Source organism: Lycium barbarum, chromosome 9 (assembly GCF_019175385.1).
Source record: "Lycium barbarum isolate Lr01 chromosome 9, ASM1917538v2, whole genome shotgun sequence".
NCBI classification, from domain to species: domain Eukaryota; kingdom Viridiplantae; phylum Streptophyta; class Magnoliopsida; order Solanales; family Solanaceae; genus Lycium; species Lycium barbarum.
The window spans coordinates 124,854,812-124,879,468 of NC_083345.1; the positions used below are offsets into that span (position 1 = coordinate 124,854,812).

Sequence of the window (24,657 nt, forward strand, 5' to 3'; positions counted from 1 at the left end):
GCGTGGTATGTTTCTAAAAATAGTAGCACTACAATCAATTCATCAACTTGATTGCTTGTTTCTTAACCTTATATATATTATATATCATGACTATTCACACTAAATGTTGACATCGTAACCATTATAAAGATGATAGTCGGTATGATAAGATGGATGAGATCCTTCAGTTTTTTAATTAGAGATTTTGAATTTGAGTTCTGAAATGAAAAAATTCCGCCTATAAGGAAACGTTTCCCTACGTGATGCAAATTTGGAATAATCGGGAGAGTGTATTTCTGATATATGATGGTTGGACTTGGATGAATGAGATCCCTCTATTTTTAATCAGAAGTCTCAGATTCGAGCTCTGAAACGAAAAGATCCCCAAATAGAAATTGTTTTCACTTTTGGTGGGTCATACCTAATGAGAATTTGAATTAGTGGGAACAGTATGTTCCATGGTTAAAAAAAAAAAAAAGGTTGACATCTTGTGAAAACAGTGGTAATTTTTCCTTTACGCAAGCATAGACGAATTTAAAATTTAACCTCGATGCGTTCATTCTTAAAAATTTTAACATTGAATTCATTATAATTTTATTTGAATTAAAATTTATGTTTATTCATTTTTTATTAATTTATCACATAAATATTTATGATTTAATTATGTTTGATATCGGAAATACTTAATTGAGCTGAACCCGTATCCGAGACCAAAAAAAAAGCTTGATATGTTTTCTCTTCAGGATAAGCATAGTGTCACTGTGTCAGCTATCAATTGTAGTCTACATTTTGTAGTTATGTTCATAGTTGGACTTGTTTGATTGTCTTTGATTGAAATAAAAATAACAAAGTAATTGGCAAAAGAGGATTTGGAAAGTGTGTTCCGGGTGTTATCTAAGAAATTGTGTCTTTTTGGAGTATACAATCATTTAAACGATAATTTTGTGTCTTTTTGGAGTATACAATCATTTAAAATAGCAATCAAACAAATGGAGTTCAACTGAATTCTGCCAGTTAAGTTAATTAGGATGTGAACGTAGTCTCTGAAGATATTTGAAACACTCGTTCGTACATAGATCAAGTTGATTTTATGCATATTCTCGATCAGGACCTTTAAGTCGATTGCCCATAACTTAGCTAAGAATGTTGAGATAATAGTAAAAAACAGACCTCAAGTATCACCTCTTTTGTGAGTTTTCAACGTGTACTATCAGGTATTTGCGTTTTCTACCTAAACTATTACCAAATATTTATCAAAACACACCTCGACTAGTATCTGATGTTGTGTGGTGTTCATTCTCGTTTTTTTATTTAAAAATGTGTCAAATGGCACTCCACGCGGATAATTAAATGAATTTTAAAAATTTAAGAGATAATGGTCAAAAACACATTTGAAGGATCACTTTTTTTGCGAGTTTCCAGCACTATCAGATACTAGTCGAGGTGTGTTTTGATAAATAATTAGTGATAGTTCAGGTGTATTTTGATAAATAGTTGGTCACAGTTCAGGTAGAAAACACTAACACCTGATAGTTCAGGTAGAAAACTCACGAAAAAGTGATACTTGAGGTGTTTTTTTAACCGTTATCTCTTTCGATTTCTTTAGTACATGATTTTTCTTGAAAATTGATATTCTTGAGTTGAATTGAAAGTGTGTTTTGATAAATAGTTAGTGACAGTTCAGTTAGAAAAAACAAACACTGATAGTTCAAATAGAAAACTCATGAAAAAGTGATACTTCGGGTGTTTTTTTTTACTGTTATCTCTTCGATTTGTTTTGTACATGATTTTTCTTGAAATTTGATATTCTTGAGTTGAATTGCAAATAATGTTGCACTTCTTTTAGACATATCATATCTTTTGAATTGTAAATAATGTTGTACGTTCTTTTACACATATCATATCTTTAATAAAATAATAGATGACTGCCTCCGTTGTAGAAAAAGAAAAAAAAAGTTAAGTTAATGAAGAGCTCCAAACATATATGGTAAACTGCTCCAAAAGACACTCCTTATACTGTAAGTGAAGAAGCATTTAAAAGCTAATTAACAAATAAAAGAATGAGTTATATTGTACATTCTGGATTTCCCTTTACAAAACTTTAAGCCCTAAACGAGCTTGTTGAGGAGATTATTCAATCTCACAAATTAGGAAAATTACATAAATCAAGAACCTCTATAGGAAGTTTGCTGGGCTCAGTATGTCATTATCATCAGCATAATGCCATAATTGTTGTTCATAATTTGCCATGAATCAAGCCACATACTGTTACAAGGGCCACAATTAGTGAGTGGTCTATATGGGGTTGCACTTCTAGACTTAACACCTCTTCACCATACCCAAATCCTCTTGATGATTGCTTCTTTTTTACCTACAAATACACCACGAAGAAATTAGGACATAGAAATTAATGTCTCTCTCTTCAATCTTCATATATATAAAAAATCGTATAACTTCTATACACTGATATTATAAATGAATTCTTACACTATTAGGCCACTTAAAAATAGAGTTTAATTATATATACCGTTAGTGTTAGGAATTTGTATACCATCAACAGAGGCATATTTAAGATCTTAAGTTTATGAGTTCTGAATCATAGCAAAGACAGATTTAAGATTTTAAGAGTATGAGTTCCGAACCAGCACTCTTTTTGCTTACTGGGTACGAGATTTATTTATACGTATATATTAAATGAAATTCTTAATAAAAATACATGGTTTGAGCCATAGGTATTATTGGATTCTACCAAACTCGTATCTTCTACTAAGGCTTCACCCTTGATCATCAGGACACTTTTACGTGTTGTAGCAGGTATCCTGAATTATTTTTAGGATGCTTACATGTATATATTATTTGAATGACCTGATTGTGCAAAAAATTCTTTACACCAATGAACGGTGTATATAACTTAAACTCAAAAGAACTACATGTAGTCGCCCGTCTAGTGTTAAAAAAAGACTTGCATTATCAGTATATATGTGTTAAATCATACCTAAAATGAACTATCTTAGGATAAAGAAGTAGTAATATAATTTCTATGAATCCGAAATTAAAAGAATTAATTAACTATTAACCTCTGCAACAACTTGACCAGCAGTATTTGTAACTTTAAATGATGTACTTCTTTCCAATTGTTGAATCTTGTAGCAGCCAACTCCTACATTATTTTCATCACACCCAACATTACATATGACATTATCGCTTGAAAACATGCTATAATTCCTCTTCACTTGAAACAATGGCCTCCCTTTAATTCTACCACATGATCCATAGCCATTCCAACGACCAAATACTCTTAGTTTCTGCCAAAAAAACAACTTTATTTTAGAACAATTAAATAAAAAAGACATAACTCTTTGGATAGGTATTGATATCGATATTTGATATGTGAAATAAGGAGCACATGTTTAAAAAGGTATTTGGACGTTAAAATTGTGTTTGGACATGAAAAAACATTTGAAGTCTTGCAAAACTCCAAACTTGTTTTTCAGACTTCAATTTCTTATTTCATGTTTGAAGTTGCAATAATGAGATAATTTGATAAACATACACGTATTTGAAATAATCTTCCAATATTGTTTGAAATATTTGAAATAGCATTTATGGACAAAGAGTTAGTTTCCAATTTGTGGATATATATATATCTACCTACAAAACATTCAAAAAGTGTTAGAGATGGATGAGGCTTGTCATTCTTAACTAGAACTCTCGACCCTTAATTAGAAGTCTCGAGTTTAAGCAAGAAGAAAAAATAAACTCCTAATAGAAAGCGTTTTTTTCCTTTAATGAGCCCTAAATAGTGTGCAAGTTAATCGGATCAGTAGGTTTCAGATACCAGAGGCATAAAAAAAAAAAAAAAGATTGTCATCTTATTACCTCTCTTTTAATGGAGAAGAGAACTTGGCCCTTGAGATCCATGAGACAAACTTCATCTCTACAACTTTCTTGGTAATTATCAATTCTGAAAATAATTTCACCTTTGGAATTAAAAACAGTACAGCCATTCCCATGGAAAACTAAAGATTTCATCCATATGGTAAATGTTTCTCTTATGGATGTAACATAAGGTGATGACGAAGGAGGAGGAGGAGAAGAAGATTGTTGTAACATTAATTCTGGACAAATTTTAGCCATAATAATTGAAAGAGCTTGAAGGAAGAAGATGTAAATTTAAAGAATAAATGATATAAGGTTAGAGAGATTGAAAGGGCTTATATATGGACTATAGTATAACATTTGTTGAAGCCACAGTTGAAAATAACTGATTAACATTGACTTGGAATATGTTGTTGTGCAATTTTGACGAGGATTAATATCCTATGTTATATTAAAAAACTAGTATAGATAGAGTGAGAATTAAGGGTAAATTAGTGCATGGGTAGTCATTTTTGGGCATATACTCATTGGCAGGTTTAATTTGGATATAATCTGAGTTAGCTAACTTAAATTGTTGGGTCTATTTTTGCAGATAATATATAGCTTGATTGACCCATAAGAGAACTCATCAAATACAGAAAAATAAATTTTATGGGTTTGATTGATTAGTTAAAGTCGTGATAAATAAATAAAATCTTTTGTTAGTTTTTTTTGATAATTATTCAAATGAAAGATAATTTTGAGTTAGGCATGTTGAATTATCATTGTTTAGTCCAAATTAACCTTTCATCTTTCACTTACACACATATTTGGCATGTAGGTTATGATCCAACCCGTTTGTTGATTCAACTCGTTTTAACGGTGACGCTCCTGATGGAGGCGGACTGATGAGGGCGGGTCAAGCAGGACTAGGTTGGAAAGCTTCTGAAGATGAGGTGCACATGCATGACATCTAATTCTACATCACAATAGAAAAGAAAAATAAAAAACTTTATAAGACATAGCTCAAGTTCACATGGTACATGCGCTTTTTGGGCTTGATGTGGCGCGTGGCATAGCACGAAAGACAAATTCATGCAGGCCTAGGCCCAAAGTGAATATTATGTGCCATAAACTTGTATCGTGACAAATATGATCTCAGAGTATGTACTTCCTCGGTACAATGGTGGGTCAAACCTCAGCGTGGACGCTGAGTTCCTAAGGGGGGTAGGGGCAGGGAGTCCATGTGAAGCCTTTGACGAAGGGCGGACTAATAAGGGCATGACAAGCAAGACTGGCCAACATCTAGCTGGCAACCTTTTGAAGATAAGGTGCACGTGACATCTTAGGGGATTTTCACATTGGAATGAGAGGAAAGTGAAGAACTTTATAAGTCATAACTCAAGTTCATATGATACGCGCGCTTTTGAGGCTCAATGTGCCATAGTCTGAAAGAAAAATTCGTGCGAACCTAGACCCAAAGGCAACAACACGTGTCATGGACTTGGGTCGTGATATTAACCCCTCCAAGTTTAGCTCAACCTACTTATTTTGACACCTCTAATGTTAGATTAATTAGATACACAATCTATAATTTACTCTACCAGCTAAAACATTTCGGATTTAAATTCCGAATATTCCATTATTTCTTATATTTTCTTTGGTAGTAAATTAATGCTGCTGTCCTTGTCCATCTATACCCTTCACATATTAATGGTTTTCAACCAAATTTGAAAGTGTCGTGACTCTGAGTCTGTGGAGATCCCAATCAAAGCAAATATGTAATTAATTCTTTGGTTTATTGGTCTTGGAGAAATTATTATTTTGACTAAGTTTATTTGCATGACTGGTACCAATTCCTTTTTTAAGAGCGTCAACAACACGGTTATTTGACCTATGTATGAATTAATTTGTTTAGCTAAAACTGAAATCAAATAGAATTAAGTCCTATAAATTAATATTATATGATTAAGTTCAATTTAGTTTACATAAAACCCGTGCAGAGTTTGAGATCAATAAGGTTTAATATCACAATACTATCAATCTAACAATTACAGTTGAATCAATTCATTTAGAATGATTTGGTTCGCAAACAAAATTTTAAATTGCACATTGTATAATCAAAACAAATGAAATATCCAATAAAAGATAATCTCTCCATTACGATTCATGAATTACTCATTCATGTATAACTAATCCCTGCATAACTAATTTATGTGTTACTAATTCTTATGTAACAAATTCCTACATTAATAATCTATGCATAACTAATCTATGAATTACTAATTTTTTCATTACTAATACCTGTATAACTCTAACCAACAATCAAACGACCCTTAAACACGTAAAAGTAAAATATTTTTATTCACTTGGGACAAAACTAATTAAATACGTACTCTAAAAGAAAGAGCACTTTTATCCACTTGGAATAAAAGAAAGAACACTTTTATCTACTTGGGATAAAACTAAACACAAAAGTGAATTAATAGATGTCATGGTGGGGAAATGGACATTATAATCATGTTTTATATTGGTACGGAAGTTAGTCGTTTATTGCTTTATTGCATCATTTGCTTGCTACTCACTTTATTAGGTTTGTATTTATATTAGTATAGTGATACGTGACTAACTACGCACTTTTTTCAACCCCTATCTCTTAAGGTCAATTTAAGCTGAACGTATCCATAGGGCACTTCAAACGTCAATGAGAAATTGGGTTCCTTTATGTTCTATACAGAGACAAAATATAAAATATATTTATATAATTCGATGTAAATTTTTTTGAAATCTTTTATGCCTATGCCAGCCCAAACTAATTGACTTTTTTTGGAAAGGAAGGAAAATATTGATTGATAGTATAGTATTTAGGAGATCTACGGATTTCTCTTCGCAGAAGTAGATTTTGCAGCAATCATGGCTTGAGTTGCCGATCGTTGGGAATCCTCACGAACAAATGAACTCCCTTATTTTTACAACATAAATATCCTTTGCTAAAATAGAATGCAGCAGAGGCAGGGTCGGAGCTAGATTGGGCGAGGAGGTTCATCCGAACTCTCTTCGATGGAAAATTACACTGTATATACAAGGTTAAAATTAATTTTTATGTATATAGCAGATGTTGAACCCCCTTAGCTTATTTGTGTGTTTAATTCTTTATATTTTTGAACCCCCTTAATAAAAATCTTAGCGTATCGATTATGGTACAGATTCGACAAAATCTAGTAGGTTTAGTCAAATCATGTATGTGTATTAAAAATCATTTAATATCTATAAATTATGAATTTAGAACCAAATAATTTTAAGGGCTAAAATTCAGAACCATTAAAATTCAACTCATGAATTCGCCTATAATGAAAATACAATTAGAAGAGTTCATTTGCATTCACACATAAAGGTGATAGGATAGTAAAAGTCAAGATATATGAAAACTATTTTGTTGGGTAATCATATATATTTAAATATGCACTGCAAGACGCAAGTTGATCCATGCATATATATACTTAATTACTTTTAACAAATCTGACTTTTACGTGTCTTCCAGATTTTCAGCTTGATTAGGTATAATTTCAAATTAGGCTACTACTTTTAGAAACAACTCCTACATGTGCATGTAAATGCCGCCTGGAATTGAAGAAACGTGTAAATATAATTATTGGTTGTCGTTTTGCAGAATTGTTTTGTAGTTTATATTTATCTATGTCTGTAAATATTTAAAAAAAGAATATAATTATATATACAACAGACAGACGTGTTTGAAAATAGTAAGTAAATATCAAATTGAGAAACGAAGTATAAAGCCTTAATCTAAGGTCATTATGATATGAGATTCGGATATATAGGATCCCTCCACCCTAATTAAGTTCTAGTGGGATGGATCGAAAATATACTCTAAACCCTTAGTCAGAAGTCTAGGGTTCAAACCCTCAGAGTAGGAAGAACACCAGTACGGAATGCGTCATCTACTAGAATTAATCGGAATTCTAAAGCGAGTATTAGAAAATGTTTTCCAATTCTATCATGCTTGGTTAGTCAAAATATTTTGAAAAATATTTTCTCTAGAAAACAAATTCGTTAAAAAAGAGGAAAATGACTTCCCTAAAGAAAGTAGGGAAAATAAGTTACACGAGCCACTTTTCAATTTCATTGACAACCTCACCCCCACCCCTCGCACCCAACGCCCCCAACCCCACCACCCACGAACCCCCACTCCCTGCCCCATCCCACCCCCATAGTGATTTGCTAGATTACATATAAATACCTTGGAATGATTTTTCTTTTGTTAATTACCAACAACAACAACATAAAAAACAAGTGAAAACCCAATTATTTTACTGAAAAACATTTTCCTTAGTACCAAACACACCCTGAAAGCAAAATAATTCACTCCCGTCACGCTTTGTATTCATGAAAACCAACCTAAATCAGCAAAGAAATGTTTAAGATATACATTAAGTACCCATCGAGTGAACATAAATCAGAAAGTAGGTACAATGATACTATTCATATGCCAGAGACTAGTAACAATCATCATGATTAAGTAAATTGCTGCTGCTTCTTCTTCTTAGTAAAACTATACAATTAAACAATAATGCACTGTCTCCAACAAATCTTTTGAAAGGGTCGATTTGTTAAACAGTTCTCTTTAGCACAAATCCGTCTCTCAGGATATAATTAATTTCAAATGAATAATCACTTGGAATTTGATACAGTTGAAGCATGCCCTCCTAGGTCACAGCCATCACGATGCATGAAGTCTTTCACAACCTCAGAATTTTGAAACTTTGTTCTGATTAATCAAGAATTTATTGATGCATAGTTCAAAACTCGATGAATAACGTATCGGCTCCTCTATCCTTCTCCCAATATCAAACTTTTATCTGCAGCAGAGCTCAAACTCAAACCTTCACTTGTGTTCTTACCACTAGATTCGAAACTCGATTAACAATGAACAGACTCCTCTGCCCTTTTTCGCTTAACTATTAAGCTTTTGTCTACAGCAAAGTTCAAACCCGAGACATGCCCCTAAACCACATATCACTTGTGCTCTTACCACTAAACTAACGTCCTGGAGGCATTGAAACATTAACTAAATGGTAGTTACAACTTTTCATTTTGCTATGCCTTTCAGTAAGGTAGATAATATATAATAGGAATACAAACAACAAGCCTTGCAGAAAATCAATTTCATTTGTAATCAAACTGTATCCCATGTTACTGAGACCATCCATAAACAAGCGAAAAAAATCTGTAATGTAGGATTTGGCAACACAATCTTCACAGCTCTAAACAATAATCTAACACGTACTCATACAGAAAATCCAGTTCACTCGTACAAAATTTTAAACTGTATTTCAAAATTTCAAACTAATGCTTAGCGTGAGAATAATGATTGTCATTAGGATTCCTCTTCCCGCTGAAAACAGCTAACGCCTTGCGAACAGGGGGCTGCAGAGGAGCCTTCTTACTAGTATGGTTGAGAAAAATAGTGTCCGGAGTAAAAATGTCATCACCCTACAGAGAACAAATAACCTCAACTTATCAGGCAGCGCGAAAATGTAAACTTAAAATATTCACCATAGTAATTAAAAAATAAAAAAGAGAAGATAAAGAAACTTGTTGAAACTAACCTTGTTCTTCTTCTTTGTTTTAGGGTAAAGAAACTTCTGTGGAAGCTGGTCCTCACGTAATATCGGGTTCTTGGTAACAGCATCTCTACCGCCTTGAGGTAAAGGCAGGGAAAACTGCAAACGGGAGCAAATCAGCAAAAAGTTTTACATTTTAGGTGAAATTAGACTAAAAAGAGAGGATTCCACGCATTGGCTTCAGCTTCTGTTAAGACTCTTATACGATTGATAAGCATTGAAAACATTTCAGGTCCTCCATGTGTGTGCTGGGCGTAACTCACACAGGCCACTCAAATTTAATTCGAGAATGCATTCTGTTGTAATTCGAGTGACAAAAATGGAGGGGAAAAAGGCTATGTACAGAAAAGTGACAAGCGTGAACTTAGTTAAAGAATATACTCAAAGTTACTTTCTTTAATTAGGCGGTGGGATATGATTTATACAAGTATAAAACTTGGAGATGCTTAGAAGAGGAGGTATCATTTCTCACCTTTGTCCCTCGCAAGGATATACGCGGTCTGCGTGCTGCAATAACAATAGCATTTTCGCCAACAGTCACTGCTACCTTGCGTAAAGTGCCTCCATTTCCACAATTGGGACAGAAAATCCTACCAACATCTGTTGTCACTTTAGAGCAGGCGTGGCATTTCAGTACCCACCTGAAAATAAGAAATGCTGCTCTAAGCAAATGATACAATCAAATATTAAGAGGAATCCAAGCATCTAAAGCAGCAGTGTATTGACTGGATTAGGGGTGTCCAATGGACGGGTTGCGGCTGGACTTCGGTGAATCAAAATGGGCTAAGTTAAAAAATATTTTGACAAGGTTCGTATGAGTCAATTTGGACTACATCTCAGCCCAATTTTTAGCTGGGCTGAAATGGGTTTGGCTAAAGTGGACTGAGCTAATAAATGGGCAGGTCAATGCCCCGCTCAAACTTGAGCAGGTTGAGCGGGCCATTGCTTTATGGGCTAATTTTGCATCTACGACTGGATCATTAGAAGGAATTTTTTGATAATCCTCATGCAGCATCATGATAACTCGGCAACTTTACGACATGAATAATAAGGCAGTGGATATTATAGCATACACATACAGAGCTGAAATAGTGTTTTTTTTGGGGTGTGTGTGGGGGGGTGTGCACAGCAACTTTTACATACCTGTGAAGCTCACGAATCTGCATTCCTCCAGGGGCCACAAGGCGTAAACCCATTTGAAGAATTACATTTTGCATTGCAAAATCACCGGTCACACAGGCCACACTTGACTCGGACAAGGATTTTAACATCCAACTCTGTTCGCTGCTGTTATCATCCACAAACGATGTATCAACGCTCTCATCCATCTGGCTGGCCATCTCTGCATCTTCCACTGCTCCATGCTCCCCTTCATCTTCTTCAAATTCTTTACCGACTTGCTTATCGTCATTTAATTCAGGCCCCTCAGTGGAAATGTTAACATCTGCATCTTCTTGTAGAGCTTTTGCAGAATCTTCTTCTTCAATCCTCATTTGACTCAAAATCGTAGACAAATTTTCTTCACCATCTCTTGCTTCAGAAACTTCACCATCCTCTACATTCGCCTTGGGAGTTTCTGTATCAGCGCATTGACAGCTGTCAAGGTTTTCGTTTACTGAATTTTCAGTTGCATCTTCTAAATCATCCATTTTAGATGATGTTTCAGACATTTCACGTCTAGCTTTTCGTCTAAGAAACCTCCTATGAGTACTTCTGCTTACAGCAGGTAGCCAATCATCACCATGACCATCGTCATGTTGTCCCTGTGATGCATCAATTCCATCAGCAACATTCTTCTTACCTTCAATTTTCACCTCTTTTTTCTGTGGCAAGTACTTTCTAGGTTTCCCGAAGCCATAATCGGCATCCATCTGCTCCTCAGAACGAGAATCACCACCATCTCTACTACTTTGTTGATCGAGAGGAATAACATTCAAGCTCAAATCTTTCAAGGGAAGAATTCTAGAAGTGGTGTTTGCTCCATTATCAAGTGCGTGTTCTATTGCTTCCCATTCTTCCGGATTAGGGACGTTTTTGCCCCATCCAGGCAAGTCTTTCTCAGGCAACCTTTTCACATTAACCATGTGAATAGGTGGAGGGCAATCTCGGAGATGTTGAGTACCATGAAATTGAGCCTCTAAAGTGTAAGTTAAAGCAATAAGCTTGAGATCCACATCAGAAAGTGTTTGCAAATCACCAGTAGCCCTTGCAAAGCTGATAACTGCAGAGACAGATAACATAACATATTCAACAATATATCCAAGACTAAAAAAAAGACACCAAGCATAGTTCTCTAAAATTAGACATCCTCTAGAACTCACACATGTCCCTAAAGTAGCATATGCATCCAGTTCAAAACTAGAGATTCTCTAAATCTCACACACAACACTATATCGAGAAACAAATCTCTAACCAGACGATAAACACGATTGGGTCTTGGCAAACTCCAGACTCTACTTCTACAATTTCTTTTGATAAAGTTACTCTTAGTGGTCATTTGGTATGATGGATAAGCAAAAATAGTCCTAGGATAAAAATTTAGTACCATCTTATCCCACGTTTGGTTGGGATAAAACCATGGGATAACTAATCCCGGGATTGGTTATCCCGGTATTAGAGTGTTATTTTATCCCACAGAGGGTGGAATAACAATCCCGGGATAACTTGTTCCCCCACCAAACGAGCCCTTACCCATATAATTGGAATCAGACACATACAGATTAAGCTACAAATTGACAACAAACAAACAAGATAAATCACCGGAATCAAAATAAAAACGGTCCTACATATTTTTCCCTAGTTTTTCCTTTCGATAAATCAAATGTTTTATTAATAAACACCAATTGTCTTCAAATGGGTACTGGCTACCACCCACCAGCACAACCAGGTAACACTGTTTCCCGAGGCACCCAGCTAGTATTTACTTTTTGCAAGCAAAAGGAAAACTTTCCAACCTTTCTTAAGAGAATCAGGGGAATTTTCCATGCTATCGACAGTGAACAAAAGAAAATTTTCAGATAGATAAACGGCAAGCATATAACTAGTGAATAAAAATGATCAATCATTACCATACAGAAACGGATAGAGAAATAAACCTATCACCACCTACGATTAACCCATTGAGGAGAAAGTGATATGATGTTAGCTGATCAGTTTCCTCTCTTAAAGCAAAGAAGTGAAACTACACACATTGCACGACAAATTGACATCAAACAAACAAGATAAGGAAAAAAAATGACTGAAATCAAAATCAAAATTATCCCACATACTCTTCCTGTAGTTTTTCTTTCCTTAAATCAAAAGTTTCATCAATAAACACCACAAATAAACCTATTGCCAACTCCAACTAACCCATTAAGGAGAAAGTTATATGATATTAGCTGATCATTTATCCTATCTTAAAGCAAAGAAGTGAAATTACTTAACATAAAACTAAAGTAAAGCAATAAAAATAAAAAGGCTTATCAAATCAACAGAAAATTACACATTCAACAAAACACGCATAACTACAAACAAAACACTTAACCAGAGTTCTGAGTAAAAAATCCTGTTAGGAACACTTCCCCTTAAATAGGCCTTACACGTCGTGAATCCGGATTAGTCTGGGCCCAAATGCTACGGACACGCCATGGGAAACGTCCGGAATGCACCACAGTAATAAAAAAGTTTCTTTTTTTTTCCATCTCAAAAAAAAACAACCCTTTTTATGACAGTGGTGGTTTCCGGACCAGTTTGTGCACACCTCAATTATATGATACTGATAACTCTCTCCACCAACACCAACACTTAGGCAGGCAAACAAATAATCTAGTATATTTTTGCAAACAAAAGGAAAAAGTTCGAACCTTTCTTGAGAGAATCAGGTGAAGGTTCCATAGTCTCAACAGTAAACGGAAGGAAATTAAATGAATGACAAGAATTCAGGTCACGAATCTCAGACAACACTTCACATATGTAATAATCTTTTTTTTTTAAATACAAACAAAACAAAAACTCTTTTTATGAAGATATATCCGGACTAACTTGTTCGCACCTCAACTACTCCTACTAAATTAATTCATATTCCACTAAATACCTGTTACCTCCCAACACAACAGCACAGGTGCCGGGTAACTCTTTTCCACCACCCACCCCACCTCACCCACACCAATCCCACACCCCACCAACCCCACCCCACCCACCCGACACCACCCACTCACTACCAAACCCACCACCCCACCCTCTACCAACCCGACACTCAACCCCGCACCACCCACCGCTCCAACCCCACACCACCCACACCCACCAACCCCATACCACCCACCCCCACCCCCACCCCAAAACACATTTAGTGGTTCTATTGCACCTCAACTACTCCTACTAAATTAATTCCTATTCCACTAAATACCTGTAGCTGTTACCTCCCAACACAACAACACAGGTATCGGGTAAATTTGTGCCACCACCCACCCCCACCACCTCACCCACCCACCCCATACCACGCCACCACCCACCCCATACCATTCCACCAACCCCCACAACCCACACCCCCCCCCCCCAAAACACATTGAGCTAGTACTTCTATTGCAAGAAAAAAAAAAGGGAAAATTTTCCTAACCTTTCTTGAGAGAATCAGGTTCAGGCTCCAAGGTATCAACAGTAAACGGCAAGAAATTAAGCGAATGCCTTGAATTAACATCACGTATCTCAGACAAAACTTCAGGTACAGAAACAAAGCGATCAGCAGAATGATTCAGTTTACTATCTGCCCCTTTTATTATAGCATTTGCATCTACTACCGCTACAGCTATCCCTTTAGTCGACTTACAACTCCCTACCAAAACTCCGTTACCTGACGCCGCCGTAACGGTGGCCGGAGTAGTGGTGGTTTGCGGTGGTGGGGGCGGCGGCGGTCGTTGTTTTACTATGTTGCTCCAATCCATGGCTACTATGGGAACGTTAAACCCTAAAATGTTTTTGTTAGAAAGTAACGAGGTTGTATTAATATGATTCTTCTTTAGTGAGAAGAGTAACGAGGTTGTATTAGGTGCGTTTGGCCATAAAAATTATTTATTTTTTCCCGGAATTTTTTTTGCCACAAATATTTCGAATACAACTTGAAGTTGTATTCCGGAATACTAAAAATTCGAAAAAATTATTTTTTAAAAACGTTTTTACAATTACATTTCACCAAAAACTATAATTTCAAAAATTATGGCCAAACACAACTCCAATTAAATTCCAAAAAAAGTGAATTTATTTTTTGTATTTATGGTCAAACGGCACCTATAGGGTGCTCCTTTAGGGAAAAATGACAAAAGGGTGCCTTGTTTTTGGTAATATGTTCAAAGTAGTCTCTTAATTTTTATTTTGAGCAATTTTAGTCTTTTAAGTTTACCAAAAAAATATGCATTTTTGGTCTATTTCGGATATTTTCCGACTATGATGGTAAATTTAATATTTACTGTGAAAAAGGAAATTTAACCAGTTACACCAAAAATTCCCGTCAAATTCTAGAAACCGCAACATAAAAAAATGCACCAAACATAATAAATAACTAAATTTACATCTTAAAAGGTTGCACCACACTGTAGAATAGACAAAAAATGTGAAAATTGTACTTTTAAATGTGAGTTTCACTAAAAAAAATATTCTTTTTCACGATTTCGGTTATATTTTATAATTAGAGTCTGGTAAATATCTTAGAAAGATTAAAAGTGCTTACAATTAACAAATTTAAGGACAAAGTTGATCATGTGATACTTAAGGGACTACTTTGAACCAACTACTAGAGAAAATTGACCATTTTTGCCATTTTCTCCTCCTATATACTTAAGGGATTAATTCTTATATAGAGGATTAAGGCTGGGTATCCAACATGGGAATGGACTCTAAAATCCTAAAATTTTGTTAAAAAGAAGCTAAAAGAAGGGAAAGAAAGAGCAATGACGTCGTATTAATCTGATGCTTCTTTTAGAGGAATTGTGTTGTTTGAGGATTGATTTGATTTTTAATGTTTTCCAACCAGGATCAACTTTATCAAATTTGGGATTAAGTCGTTAAGCTACTACCTAAATTCAAAATCTATACATGTAGAAATCACAAAGTCTTACACATCAAAATATAATAAACGCATTTTTTAAAAACTTCAACAACAACGACACACCACTGTAATCCCCGCATGTGACGGCATTTTATTTTTAAACACTTCAATTCAAGAATTATACTTTGAGACGAAGAGGTGAAAATTCATATTAGCTGATTTCAACTTATTTGGAATTGAGACGTTATTGTTATTTCAGTTCAAAAATCTGAAAAGTTTTATTTTTAAGTATCGACCAAGGATAATGTTGTTTCATGAACGTTGCAGTTTATGAGATATTATTAGTTTTTATTTATCAGCTCAACTCAGCTCAATTAGTGCATTAGTTAATGTTATTCATCAAAAATAGTACTACTAATAACTTATTGCTAACAAAATGACCCCCAAGTTCTTGCATTTATTAAGTTTTGCAAATTAAAGTAGAGGCAAACTAGCTTATAGGGTGAAATGGCTAAACATATCTTTCCACAATAGTCTTGAACCCAAAAAAAAAAAAAAGGAATGAAGCACATTTTGAAGTTTAAAATAGATAATTGACTTGGTATCTATTTCTCAGTATGTTTCGACTATTATGCCTTTATATACCAAATTTAAAACGTATACTTACTAGAGAAAATGCGACACCAAATTCAACTATTTCACTTGATACTTGCTACTTCTACATGAACGGAAAAAAAGTCACCAATTAATCATTGTTTTGCCTCTATTGAGACTTGAACTGTCTCGCATGGTTTCATACGCTTCTGCTAAATCACACCTTTGGATGCAAGTCACAAAATGAGGGATAACTGCTAAATCACACATTACTCTGAAAGCATGCTTACATCAGGGAACATACTAGTAATAAAGGGATAGAGAACAAAAACAATGATAACTTGAATAACACTTGTCACCGGGGACGGATGTAGAGTGCAAAGTTATGAGTTCATCAGAACTCAATAGCTTTGAATTGAACCTTATATATATATATATATATTAAAAAAATCACTAAATAAGTACAAATAGTAACTGATTTTGAACCCAGCAAATCAAATGAATTGTCGTTGAATTTCAAACTCAAACCAATAAAGTTCAAATTCTGAATCCGCTTCTGCTTGAATACAGAGTTTCTCAATTATCAAGGGAATTCCAGAGCACGCCAAGATCAACATTGCCTCCAGAAATTACAATGCCAATATGATTGCATTCATTATAGGCTGGATTTTTCTGGAAACTATCAGAAAGAACAGCAGCAAGGCCAATAGCTCCACTTGGTTCCACTGCAATCTTTAGAATTTCATAACAAAGTCTCATAGCCTGTATTATCTCTTTATCATCAACAACTATGACGTCATCCACGAGATCGCGGACAATAGGCCTGTTTCTCGGTAAAGGTAAATGCCAGATGTTATTTATCAAATTGGCAGGTCGGAAAAGCAAAAGTATCAGGGATGTGTTTAGTATGACGGAAGTCATTTTCCAAGAAAACATTTTCCTGAGAGTGTCATTTTCTGGTGTGTGGTTACCAGAACCGTTTTCCATCAAAATGGGAAAATGAGTTCCTTCACTTACAGGCAAAAGTCATTTTCCGTAGAACTGCCTTGACTTTTAACTTCATATATTACTTGCTCCAATGAACACTTTGACATTATTATTGATCTTGACCGGAACACTCTCCAAGTTGCCAATATTATAACTAATTTTTAATTTCTTTTTCCGTGAAAACACTTTCCATTCAATAACCAAACCCTGAAAACAGCCTCTCTATCTTCTGAGATGGAGGTAAGGTCTGCGTATACTTTACCCTCCCCAGACCCCACACCGTGAGATTTCACTGGGTATGTTGTTGTTGTAACCAAACCCTGAAAACATTTTCCAGGAAAACATTTCCTATAGAAAATGACGTCCATCATACCAAAACACACCAAATATAAAAAGCTGTAGGGCGCTTGATTGACAATTAGCGGGTAGAAGGACTTGGGGAGAAGGGACAAAGAGGCTTCTTCAATGCAGGGTTAAATACTATGTTGCTCGGATTCTCAAAAAATATTTGTCTTACCCATGTGGGTTCCTCAAAAAATGCACTACTGTTAGAGGATCCGGCATGCACCCAATGGCATTTTTTAAGTGTCCGAGCAACAGAGATTAAATAAACCAAAAGTGAGAACCAAAAGATTATATGATCTCTAAAAGATAGATTTATGCCGAACTTGCCACTGACGAACCTTTGACTTTGACTAAAAAGATGCTCCAAATAGGCACACAATTTTATAGAGTAGAATGAGTTCTAAGACTTTACCATGTGAGATCTCCAAGAAAAGCTCGAAGCCCATCGGCAATAGTGTTGACTTCAGATAACTTAGTGATCCTACCGTTGACCTTCGACTGGAAAGCATCATCTGCTCCCATTGGTTCGGCAGCCAAAATGCGAATGGCAGGATTAATGGCCTTGGCAGCCAATGCAACTCCAGATATCAGACCACCTCCTTCATTCCAAACCAGAAAATGCAGCTGATTTACAAAATAAAATTTGAAGAAAGCATGTATCAAATTCTTTAAAGAGTTGATTTACCGCTAATTGGGACTATTAAAGTGTCAATCTCTGAAGCCTGTTCCAGAAGCTCCAGTGATATTGTACCTTGCCCACTGTAAAGACCACGAAACACATATTAATTGAGAAACATTCATCAGTTATCTGGATTCCCTGCAAAAATGTTCAAATTTTGGATAAAGAATATTTTGGAATATCAAAATCTGTTACTCCATCCATTTTCAAATAGAAGATCAAGGTTGACTTGGAATAGTTCGTGATGAAATTGCTACAAATGTCTATTGTTTTATATTAGAATAAAGGGTGAGACTCATGTTAGTTTATATTCCTCCGTTCACTTTTACTTGTCCACTTTGGACTTTCACGCTGTTTGAGAAATGATAAATGAAGTGCATAATTAACCAAATTGGTGTATATTTTTATTGGATTTCAAAAATGATTTGAAGTGAGTAATTAATACTATGGGTAAAACAGGAAAAAATAAATTGTCTTATCTTGATATGCTAAAAGTGACAAGTAAAAGTGAAAATCTATTTTTGGAATACTGGACAAGTAAAAGTGAACGCAGGGAGTACCTTTTAGAGGCTGAGAAGGAAAATAGCATAAATAGGTTAAAAGTGAATCTGTTTACTCCCTCTGTCCCACTTTATGAGAGATGATTCGGTACGAGGGTCAAACTATCTAATGTTCGGTGTGAATTTGGACGAGGGAATCCAAAATTGCAGGTACATACCGAAAAGTAGTAATCAACACTTTAGATTTAAAAGGGTGCTAAAGAGAAAAGCGAAATATCTTGGAAGCATAAGAGCCTAGTGTTCTGAAGTAAAACTCTCTCAAGACCATTTGGAAAACAAGAAACTCAAAATCTGATGTAATACATGATAATCTATTGCCTAATATAATGAAACAGTTTCGTCAAGAAGAACTTTAAACAAGATGACAGAATGGAACCAGGTATTATCTATTCGAAGATGACAAAGAAAAACAATGTTACCTTATGATGCGCCCGTCATTATAGGGATGTATAAGAACAGCACCAGTATCTTGCAACACCTTGTTCGCAGTATCCTCTCGGGAGTGCATCGATGGCTCACTCCAGATAACCTGACCACCGTAACGTTTGACATTCTCAACTTTGCATTTTGGAGCATTTTTTGGTATAACTATATATGCAGGGATGCCCCGTAGCTTTGCAGCCAACGCAAGAGCTGCGGCATGATTTCCACTAAACTCGACGAGAAGCAGATCAGGGAATAATCCAGAAAAATAAATAAAGATAGTAAACCACAGCAACCAGAAAGCTCTGAGCGAACCTGCTATGAGTTACAACTCCATTAACGGCCTGATCATCATCAAGTGAATAAATAGCATTGCAGGCCCCCCGGAATTTAAAAGCTCCCCTGATAAATTGCATGAAGCAATGGCCCTTAATTAGAACCTTGAGAAGCGAGAATAACAGAAACTTTAGTTCACTACAACACACATTTCCCAGGAACTACTTTTAAAAAAAATCATTTTGTTCTACGTTAAAGAGCTTCTCACCCCTTCTGAAAGCATTCACATTTAAAGTACAGCTTTCTTCCAGCAATAGAATCTAAGGTTTCTGAAGTGAGGACAGGAGTTTTGTGCGCAAAGGGCTCAATGCGTACTTGAGCTTGCCTGATGGAAGATATATCAGCAGCATAACCGTCACTAGATGTTGGCCAGTTTGGTTCCATCAACAATTACTATGGAAGTCGACACTCGCGACGCTGAAAACATGCGGAATTTTTCAAGTCAATCCAGTGAACATCAAAGAACAAAATGCCTTCCTTGAAAGTCTTTTGTGTGTTTTTAAGTACAAGAAAATGCATGGGTATCTCATATATAAGTGCATCTTCTTTTTTTTTCACGGATCTCAAAGTTAGTTTTGAATTTTGATCCACAATATGGTGACGCACACAAGGTGATGTTACAGCTAAAGTTAGTATACATAGTGAATGAAGGGCGTCAAGTGCCCCAAAGGACTTGCTTCTAATATGCTTCCAATAAAGACATTAATATCATATAACATGACAAGTTTTGTGAACTCGGCAAGGAATCAAAAGTGACACCAATATTTGCCTAACAAACATAGGGTGCTCAGCAGGGGCAGAGCCACATTGGCGATTACGGGTTCGGCAGAACCAAGTAACTTTGGCTTAAACACTATATTTGTATTAAAAATTCATTTAATATGTACAAATAATCTACCCAGAACCCATTAAGCAAAAAGAAAATTGTGGTCCAGAACCCGTAAACTTGGCTCCGCCTCTACTACTCAGTGTTCCAAAGGACTTAAATGAACTGCATTCATATTTATCAGAGTCCTTCACCCGCATTGCCGGCAATTTGAACGAACAGTCTTCGGATCGAACTAGTTATATTAATCAGTTGATCAATCGCAAGGCCTTAATCGTCAACTAGTTGGGGTCTGCTCTATGGATCATCTATATCCTTTCCACTATATTAGGACCCAACAACAACAATGACATACCCAGTGAAATCCCACAATGTGGTGTCTGGGGAGGGTAAAGCGTACGCAGATGATCCATTTGTCTATTAGGACCCATTTAATCCAGACACATGCAAATCATTTGTCTTTTAAGTTAGCGGTCACATACTCACAGCATTACTCCACATCCACTAACTTAAAATTCAACCTGTCAATGAGATTACCACCTTTCCCGTCACCAATAAACAAGATGCAAACAGTAGCGGAGACAAAAATTCATATAAGGGGATTAAGAAAAATACTAGAGTTTCACACCAAGGATTTGAACCTATGACTTGAAATAATTTTCGAACCCCCTTTACCACCACGCTAGAATCTTCCCTTACGTCGAAGCAGGGGCGGATGTAGTTCACATTTTACGGGTTCATCTGAAACCAATAACTATACCTCAGACCTTGTGGTCCGGTCCTTCCCCGCGCATAGCGGGAGCTTAGTGCACCGGGCTGCCCTTTTTTAATAGATTTGGAACCCAGTAAATGAAATGGGATATGGTAGCACTTTGAACTTGAACATATAAAGTTGAAATTTTGGATCTACCTCTGTGTCGAGGGGATACAATAATTTATATATAACCAACAAAAAACTTTTTCTCCTTATTTGTGTAGTATAATTTTTCAGCAAAGGGGATTCAGTTGAAACCCTTTACCTCCCTTAGCTCCTCCTCCGGATGCAAATTAAGGGTGGAGTTAGAAGCTCAAGTACGGGTTCGGCTGAACCCAATGGCTTTTGCTCAAACAGTATATTTGTATTAAGAAATCCATTAAATATGTAAGATTATTAATTTAGAACCCAATTATTAGCACTTGGAAGTCGTCGTTCTAAAATTCAGAACCCACAAAGTTGAAATCTTAGCTCTGCTTCTGCAGATACACAGGACACTTAACCAAACAAGCATATGTAAATACACTACTGCCTTGTTTATCAAAGAAATGCAAAAAAAAAAAAAAGTAACTTTTTGATATATAAAACAACAAGAACTAAGAGATACAATATCACTAATCAGGTAAGCATTATCAAGGTGGGTTTCCCTTCAAAATCAGCTGAAACAACTCAAGAAACCATTTAGGTCCATGAAAAACAAAATCAACTTCAGATAATGTTTATACCCATTACAGCAAATTCAACAAAATTACCAAAATCAAGAACCAGTATTAGTAGATAGTAGATAAACAGGCCCACTTAACCAAACAAGCATATTCAAGCTATGTTGCTCGGACTCTTCAAAAATATCTACGGGTGCGTGTCGGATCCTCCAAAAGTAGTGTATTGTTGAAGAATCCGACACGGCTGCGGCAACATTTTTGGAGAAGCCGAGCAACTTAGTATTCAAGTACACTACTGTCTTCTTTATCAAAGAAATGAAAAAATGGTAGCTTTTTCATATATAGAAAACAAAAACTGAGGTAGCACAATATCACTAATAAGGAAAGAATAATCAAGGTGGGTTTCCTGTCAAAATCAGCTGAAGCAACTCAAGAATCAATTTACTTCAGGTAATCTTTACACCCATTACAGCAAATTTAACAAAATTACTAAAATCAAGAACCAGTATTAGTAATAAAGAGCAGATACACATACCAACTTAACCAAACAAGCATATTCAAATACACTACTGTCTTGTTTATTAAAGAAATGAAAAAAATGGTGTAACTTTTTTCATATATAAAAGGGAACAAGAACTGAGATATCACAACATTATCAATCAAGCAAGCATATTCAAGTACACTACTGTCTTGTTTATCAAAAAAATGGTAGCTTTTTCATATAGAAAACAACAAGAACTGAGGTAGCACAATATCATCAATCAGGCAAGCATAATAAAGGTAAGTTTCCTTTTAAAATCAGCTGAAGCAACTCAAGAAACCATTTACTTCAAATAATTTTTATACCCATTACAGCAAATTTAAAAGATTTTTGAAATCAAGTTACAAATACCAGTATTAGTAGAGAACAGAGAATAGAAAGAGAAATAAGAGTTAAGGAAAGAACCTTTATGAGTGGCAAGAACTGAGCTGAACTGTAGTAGCTAAAAACACAGTAATTGAAGTTCCCTAATACTGTAGTCTCGCACAATATTTTTTTCTTTCTTCATTTCCCTAATTTCTTAACCCCAAAAACATTAACAGCACCAAAAATATGAAAAAGAAACTTGGGCTTTTAATTTTTATTTTTTTTTCTTTTTTCCCCTTCCCATTTAGGAGGATTTATAGTGTTTCTACACTTTCTCTCCTCCAGTGTGACTCGAACCCAGGACCTACCGGTCGTGGGTGGAGGTGCTTAACCACTGAGTCATCCCTCACTTGTCAGGGCTTTTAATTACAGGTGACGCCTAAGGTTTTTTTTTTTCTTTTTTGAAAGTGACTCAAGTTTTAAGTAAAAGTTTTTATTTTGACACTTTGACTCTCAACTTTATTACTAACATTTTGACTCATTCTTGCCCCTACCCCCGCCCCCTCTCCCAAAAAAAATAATTTTTTAAATTTTCTTTATTTATTTTTCACCCCCTCCTCCCCCACCCCTGTCACCCCCCACCCCCCTCCCCCGCAAAAAAAATTTAAAAAAATGATTTTCTTTATTTGTTTTTTCACACCACCTCTTCCTCCTCCCCAACCCCACCCCTCCACCCACACAAAAATTAAATTTTTTTGATTTCTTTATTTGTTTTTTCAACCCCCCCCCCCTCCTCCTCCTCCTCACAGCCCTCCCCCCACACCACCCCCCACCCTCACGCAAAAAAAAAAATTGTTTTTTTCTTACCAACCTCCACTCCTCCTCCCCACCAAAAAAAAAAAAAAAAAAAGTTTTGATTTTTTTTATTTTTATTTTTTCACGAGCCCCCTCCTCCTCCTCCTCCCACCCCTCACTTCCCCCCTCCCCCCACCAAAAAAAATTGTTTTTTTTTTAAAGTTTTGAAAAGTTTTTCTTTTTGTTTTTTTGCACCTACCTACCCCCATCCTTCCAAAAAAATGTTTGAAAAAAAAGTCTTGAAAGTTTTTGCTTTTGTATTTTTGCCCCCCCCCCCCCCCAACAACACGCACACACTCTTTGAAAGTGGACACCGAACATCGCACCGAATTTGTTCGGTCTGGTTCGATTTTAATTTTTCTAATTCGGTTGTTTTCAACACCGAACACCGCACCGACTTAGTAGACCATATTCTTGTATGCTTTATTTTATCTTCCTCTTAAAAGTATTATTTGTCTGATAATCATTTATATACATTCAGCTAATTATTTTTTATCAAGATGGTATAAAAACCAATCCCAGATTGAAAAAAATGATTTAATATAGGTCACGAGTATTATCGAAGACAAATTTATTTATCCAATTTAAACCTATAGATGTTCTAAATAGTACATCTCACGTCCAAATTTTAATATGATGAACCAAACATCCGCCAATAAACAAAATCTTTTTGTGATTATTATCAATTGTCTTCTATTTTGCATTATAATCTCTGAATAATTTGTTCCATTCTTGTAGGCCCTTTTGATTTTTGAATGGAAAATTTTCGAGTTGAATCTTTGATGGCTTTTGGAATTTAGCAGCTTCTTTATTAATCATATACATTAATTTGGGTCTGGGAGAGTGGACTGAGTGTTGTAAAAAAAATTGTATTCATGTAGTAAATCTTCCAAAAAAAAAAAAAAAAAAAAACTTCAGTTAAACCGAAATATCGAAGAACCGTTGACCCGAAACCGAACACCGAATTTGTCATAAAAAAAATCGAAACCGAACTGAAATACCAAAAACCCGAATTAATTCGGTTCGGCCCGGTTTTTCGATTTTCGGTGTTTATGCCCACCCCTAGTTTGTAGTGAAATAGATGGTTCTTCTGTTATTTTCCTGGTATGGTTCAGGGTTTAGAAAAAGATATCCAACTGATGGTTTTTTTTGTTCTTGTCCTGGTATTTATCTAATTTTGTTTGTAGAAGATAACTAACAGATTTGTTGTTGTTGTTGTTGTAAGATCACTTACAGATTTGTAGTTGTTGCAACAAGTTCTACACTTTTTCCAACAAGTAGTGAATTT

At 35.4% G+C, this 24,657-nt stretch overlaps 3 protein-coding genes across 5 annotated transcripts; all 3 read right to left on the minus strand.

The window, feature by feature from the left end:
- Window positions 1-1,990: 1,990 nt before the first annotated feature.
- LOC132609890 (protein LURP-one-related 4-like) lies at window positions 1,991-4,220 on the minus strand. Its single transcript, XM_060324084.1, has 3 exons — window positions 3,859-4,220; window positions 3,057-3,284; window positions 1,991-2,350 (listed from the first exon to the last, which is right to left on the minus strand). Exons 1-3 carry the CDS (start codon window positions 4,114-4,116, stop codon window positions 2,216-2,218), a joined length of 621 nt encoding a protein of 206 aa, XP_060180067.1. The 5' UTR covers window positions 4,117-4,220; the 3' UTR covers window positions 1,991-2,215.
- Window positions 4,221-9,005: 4,785 nt separating this feature from the next.
- LOC132609891 (RNA-binding NOB1-like protein) lies at window positions 9,006-14,468 on the minus strand. Of its 2 annotated transcripts, none has more exons than XM_060324085.1 (5): window positions 14,077-14,468; window positions 10,623-11,700; window positions 9,952-10,120; window positions 9,465-9,578; window positions 9,006-9,348 (listed from the first exon to the last, which is right to left on the minus strand). In XM_060324085.1, the coding sequence occupies exons 1-5, from the start codon at window positions 14,399-14,401 to the stop codon at window positions 9,202-9,204; spliced, it is 1,833 nt and encodes a 610-aa protein (XP_060180068.1). In that variant the 5' UTR covers window positions 14,402-14,468; the 3' UTR covers window positions 9,006-9,201. The 2 variants fall into 2 exon arrangements, with proteins under 2 accessions (XP_060180068.1, XP_060180069.1); XM_060324086.1 differs by lacking the exon at window positions 14,077-14,468 and adding an exon at window positions 13,325-13,461.
- Window positions 14,469-16,415: 1,947 nt separating this feature from the next.
- LOC132609892 (serine racemase) lies at window positions 16,416-22,771 on the minus strand. 2 transcript variants are annotated; one of them, XM_060324087.1, is made up of 7 exons: window positions 22,614-22,771; window positions 19,634-19,842; window positions 19,405-19,491; window positions 19,086-19,316; window positions 18,113-18,186; window positions 17,840-18,026; window positions 16,416-16,918 (listed from the first exon to the last, which is right to left on the minus strand). In XM_060324087.1, exons 2-7 carry the CDS (start codon window positions 19,807-19,809, stop codon window positions 16,672-16,674), a joined length of 1,002 nt encoding a protein of 333 aa, XP_060180070.1. In that variant the 5' UTR covers window positions 19,810-19,842; window positions 22,614-22,771; the 3' UTR covers window positions 16,416-16,671. The 2 variants fall into 2 exon arrangements, with proteins under 2 accessions (XP_060180070.1, XP_060180071.1); XM_060324088.1 differs by lacking the exon at window positions 22,614-22,771 and having other exon boundaries at window positions 19,405-19,529; window positions 19,634-19,795.
- Between the last annotated feature and the right edge of the window lie 1,886 nt (window positions 22,772-24,657).

Bases quoted from the DNA above. Each gene is read 5' to 3' on its own strand.
- LOC132609890 (XM_060324084.1), bottom strand. From the start codon at position 4,116: ATGGCTAAAATTTGTCCAGAATTAATGTTACAACAATCTTCTTCTCCT. The intron at 3,285-3,858 runs GTAATAAGATGA...TTTTTTTGGCAG, and splicing joins TCTTCTCCATTAAAAGAGAG to AAACTAAGAGTATTTGGTCG. The intron at 2,351-3,056 runs GTTAATAGTTAA...GTGTATTTGTAG, and splicing joins CTGGTCAAGTTGTTGCAGAG to GTAAAAAAGAAGCAATCATC.
- LOC132609891 (XM_060324085.1), bottom strand. From the start codon at position 14,401: ATGGATTGGAGCAACATAGTAAAACAACGACCGCCGCCGCCCCCACCA. The intron at 10,121-10,622 runs GTATGTAAAAGT...TCTTATTTTCAG, and splicing joins CAGATTCGTGAGCTTCACAG to GTGGGTACTGAAATGCCACG. The intron at 9,579-9,951 runs GTGAGAAATGAT...TCCCGTTTGCAG, and splicing joins TATCCTTGCGAGGGACAAAG to TTTTCCCTGCCTTTACCTCA.
- LOC132609892 (XM_060324087.1), bottom strand. From the start codon at position 19,809: ATGGAACCAAACTGGCCAACATCTAGTGACGGTTATGCTGCTGATATA. The intron at 19,317-19,404 runs GTTCGCTCAGAG...CGTCGAGTTTAG, and splicing joins GGAGTTGTAACTCATAGCAG to TGGAAATCATGCCGCAGCTC. The intron at 18,187-19,085 runs GTAACATTGTTT...TGGTCTTTACAG, and splicing joins AATGACGGGCGCATCATAAG to TGGGCAAGGTACAATATCAC.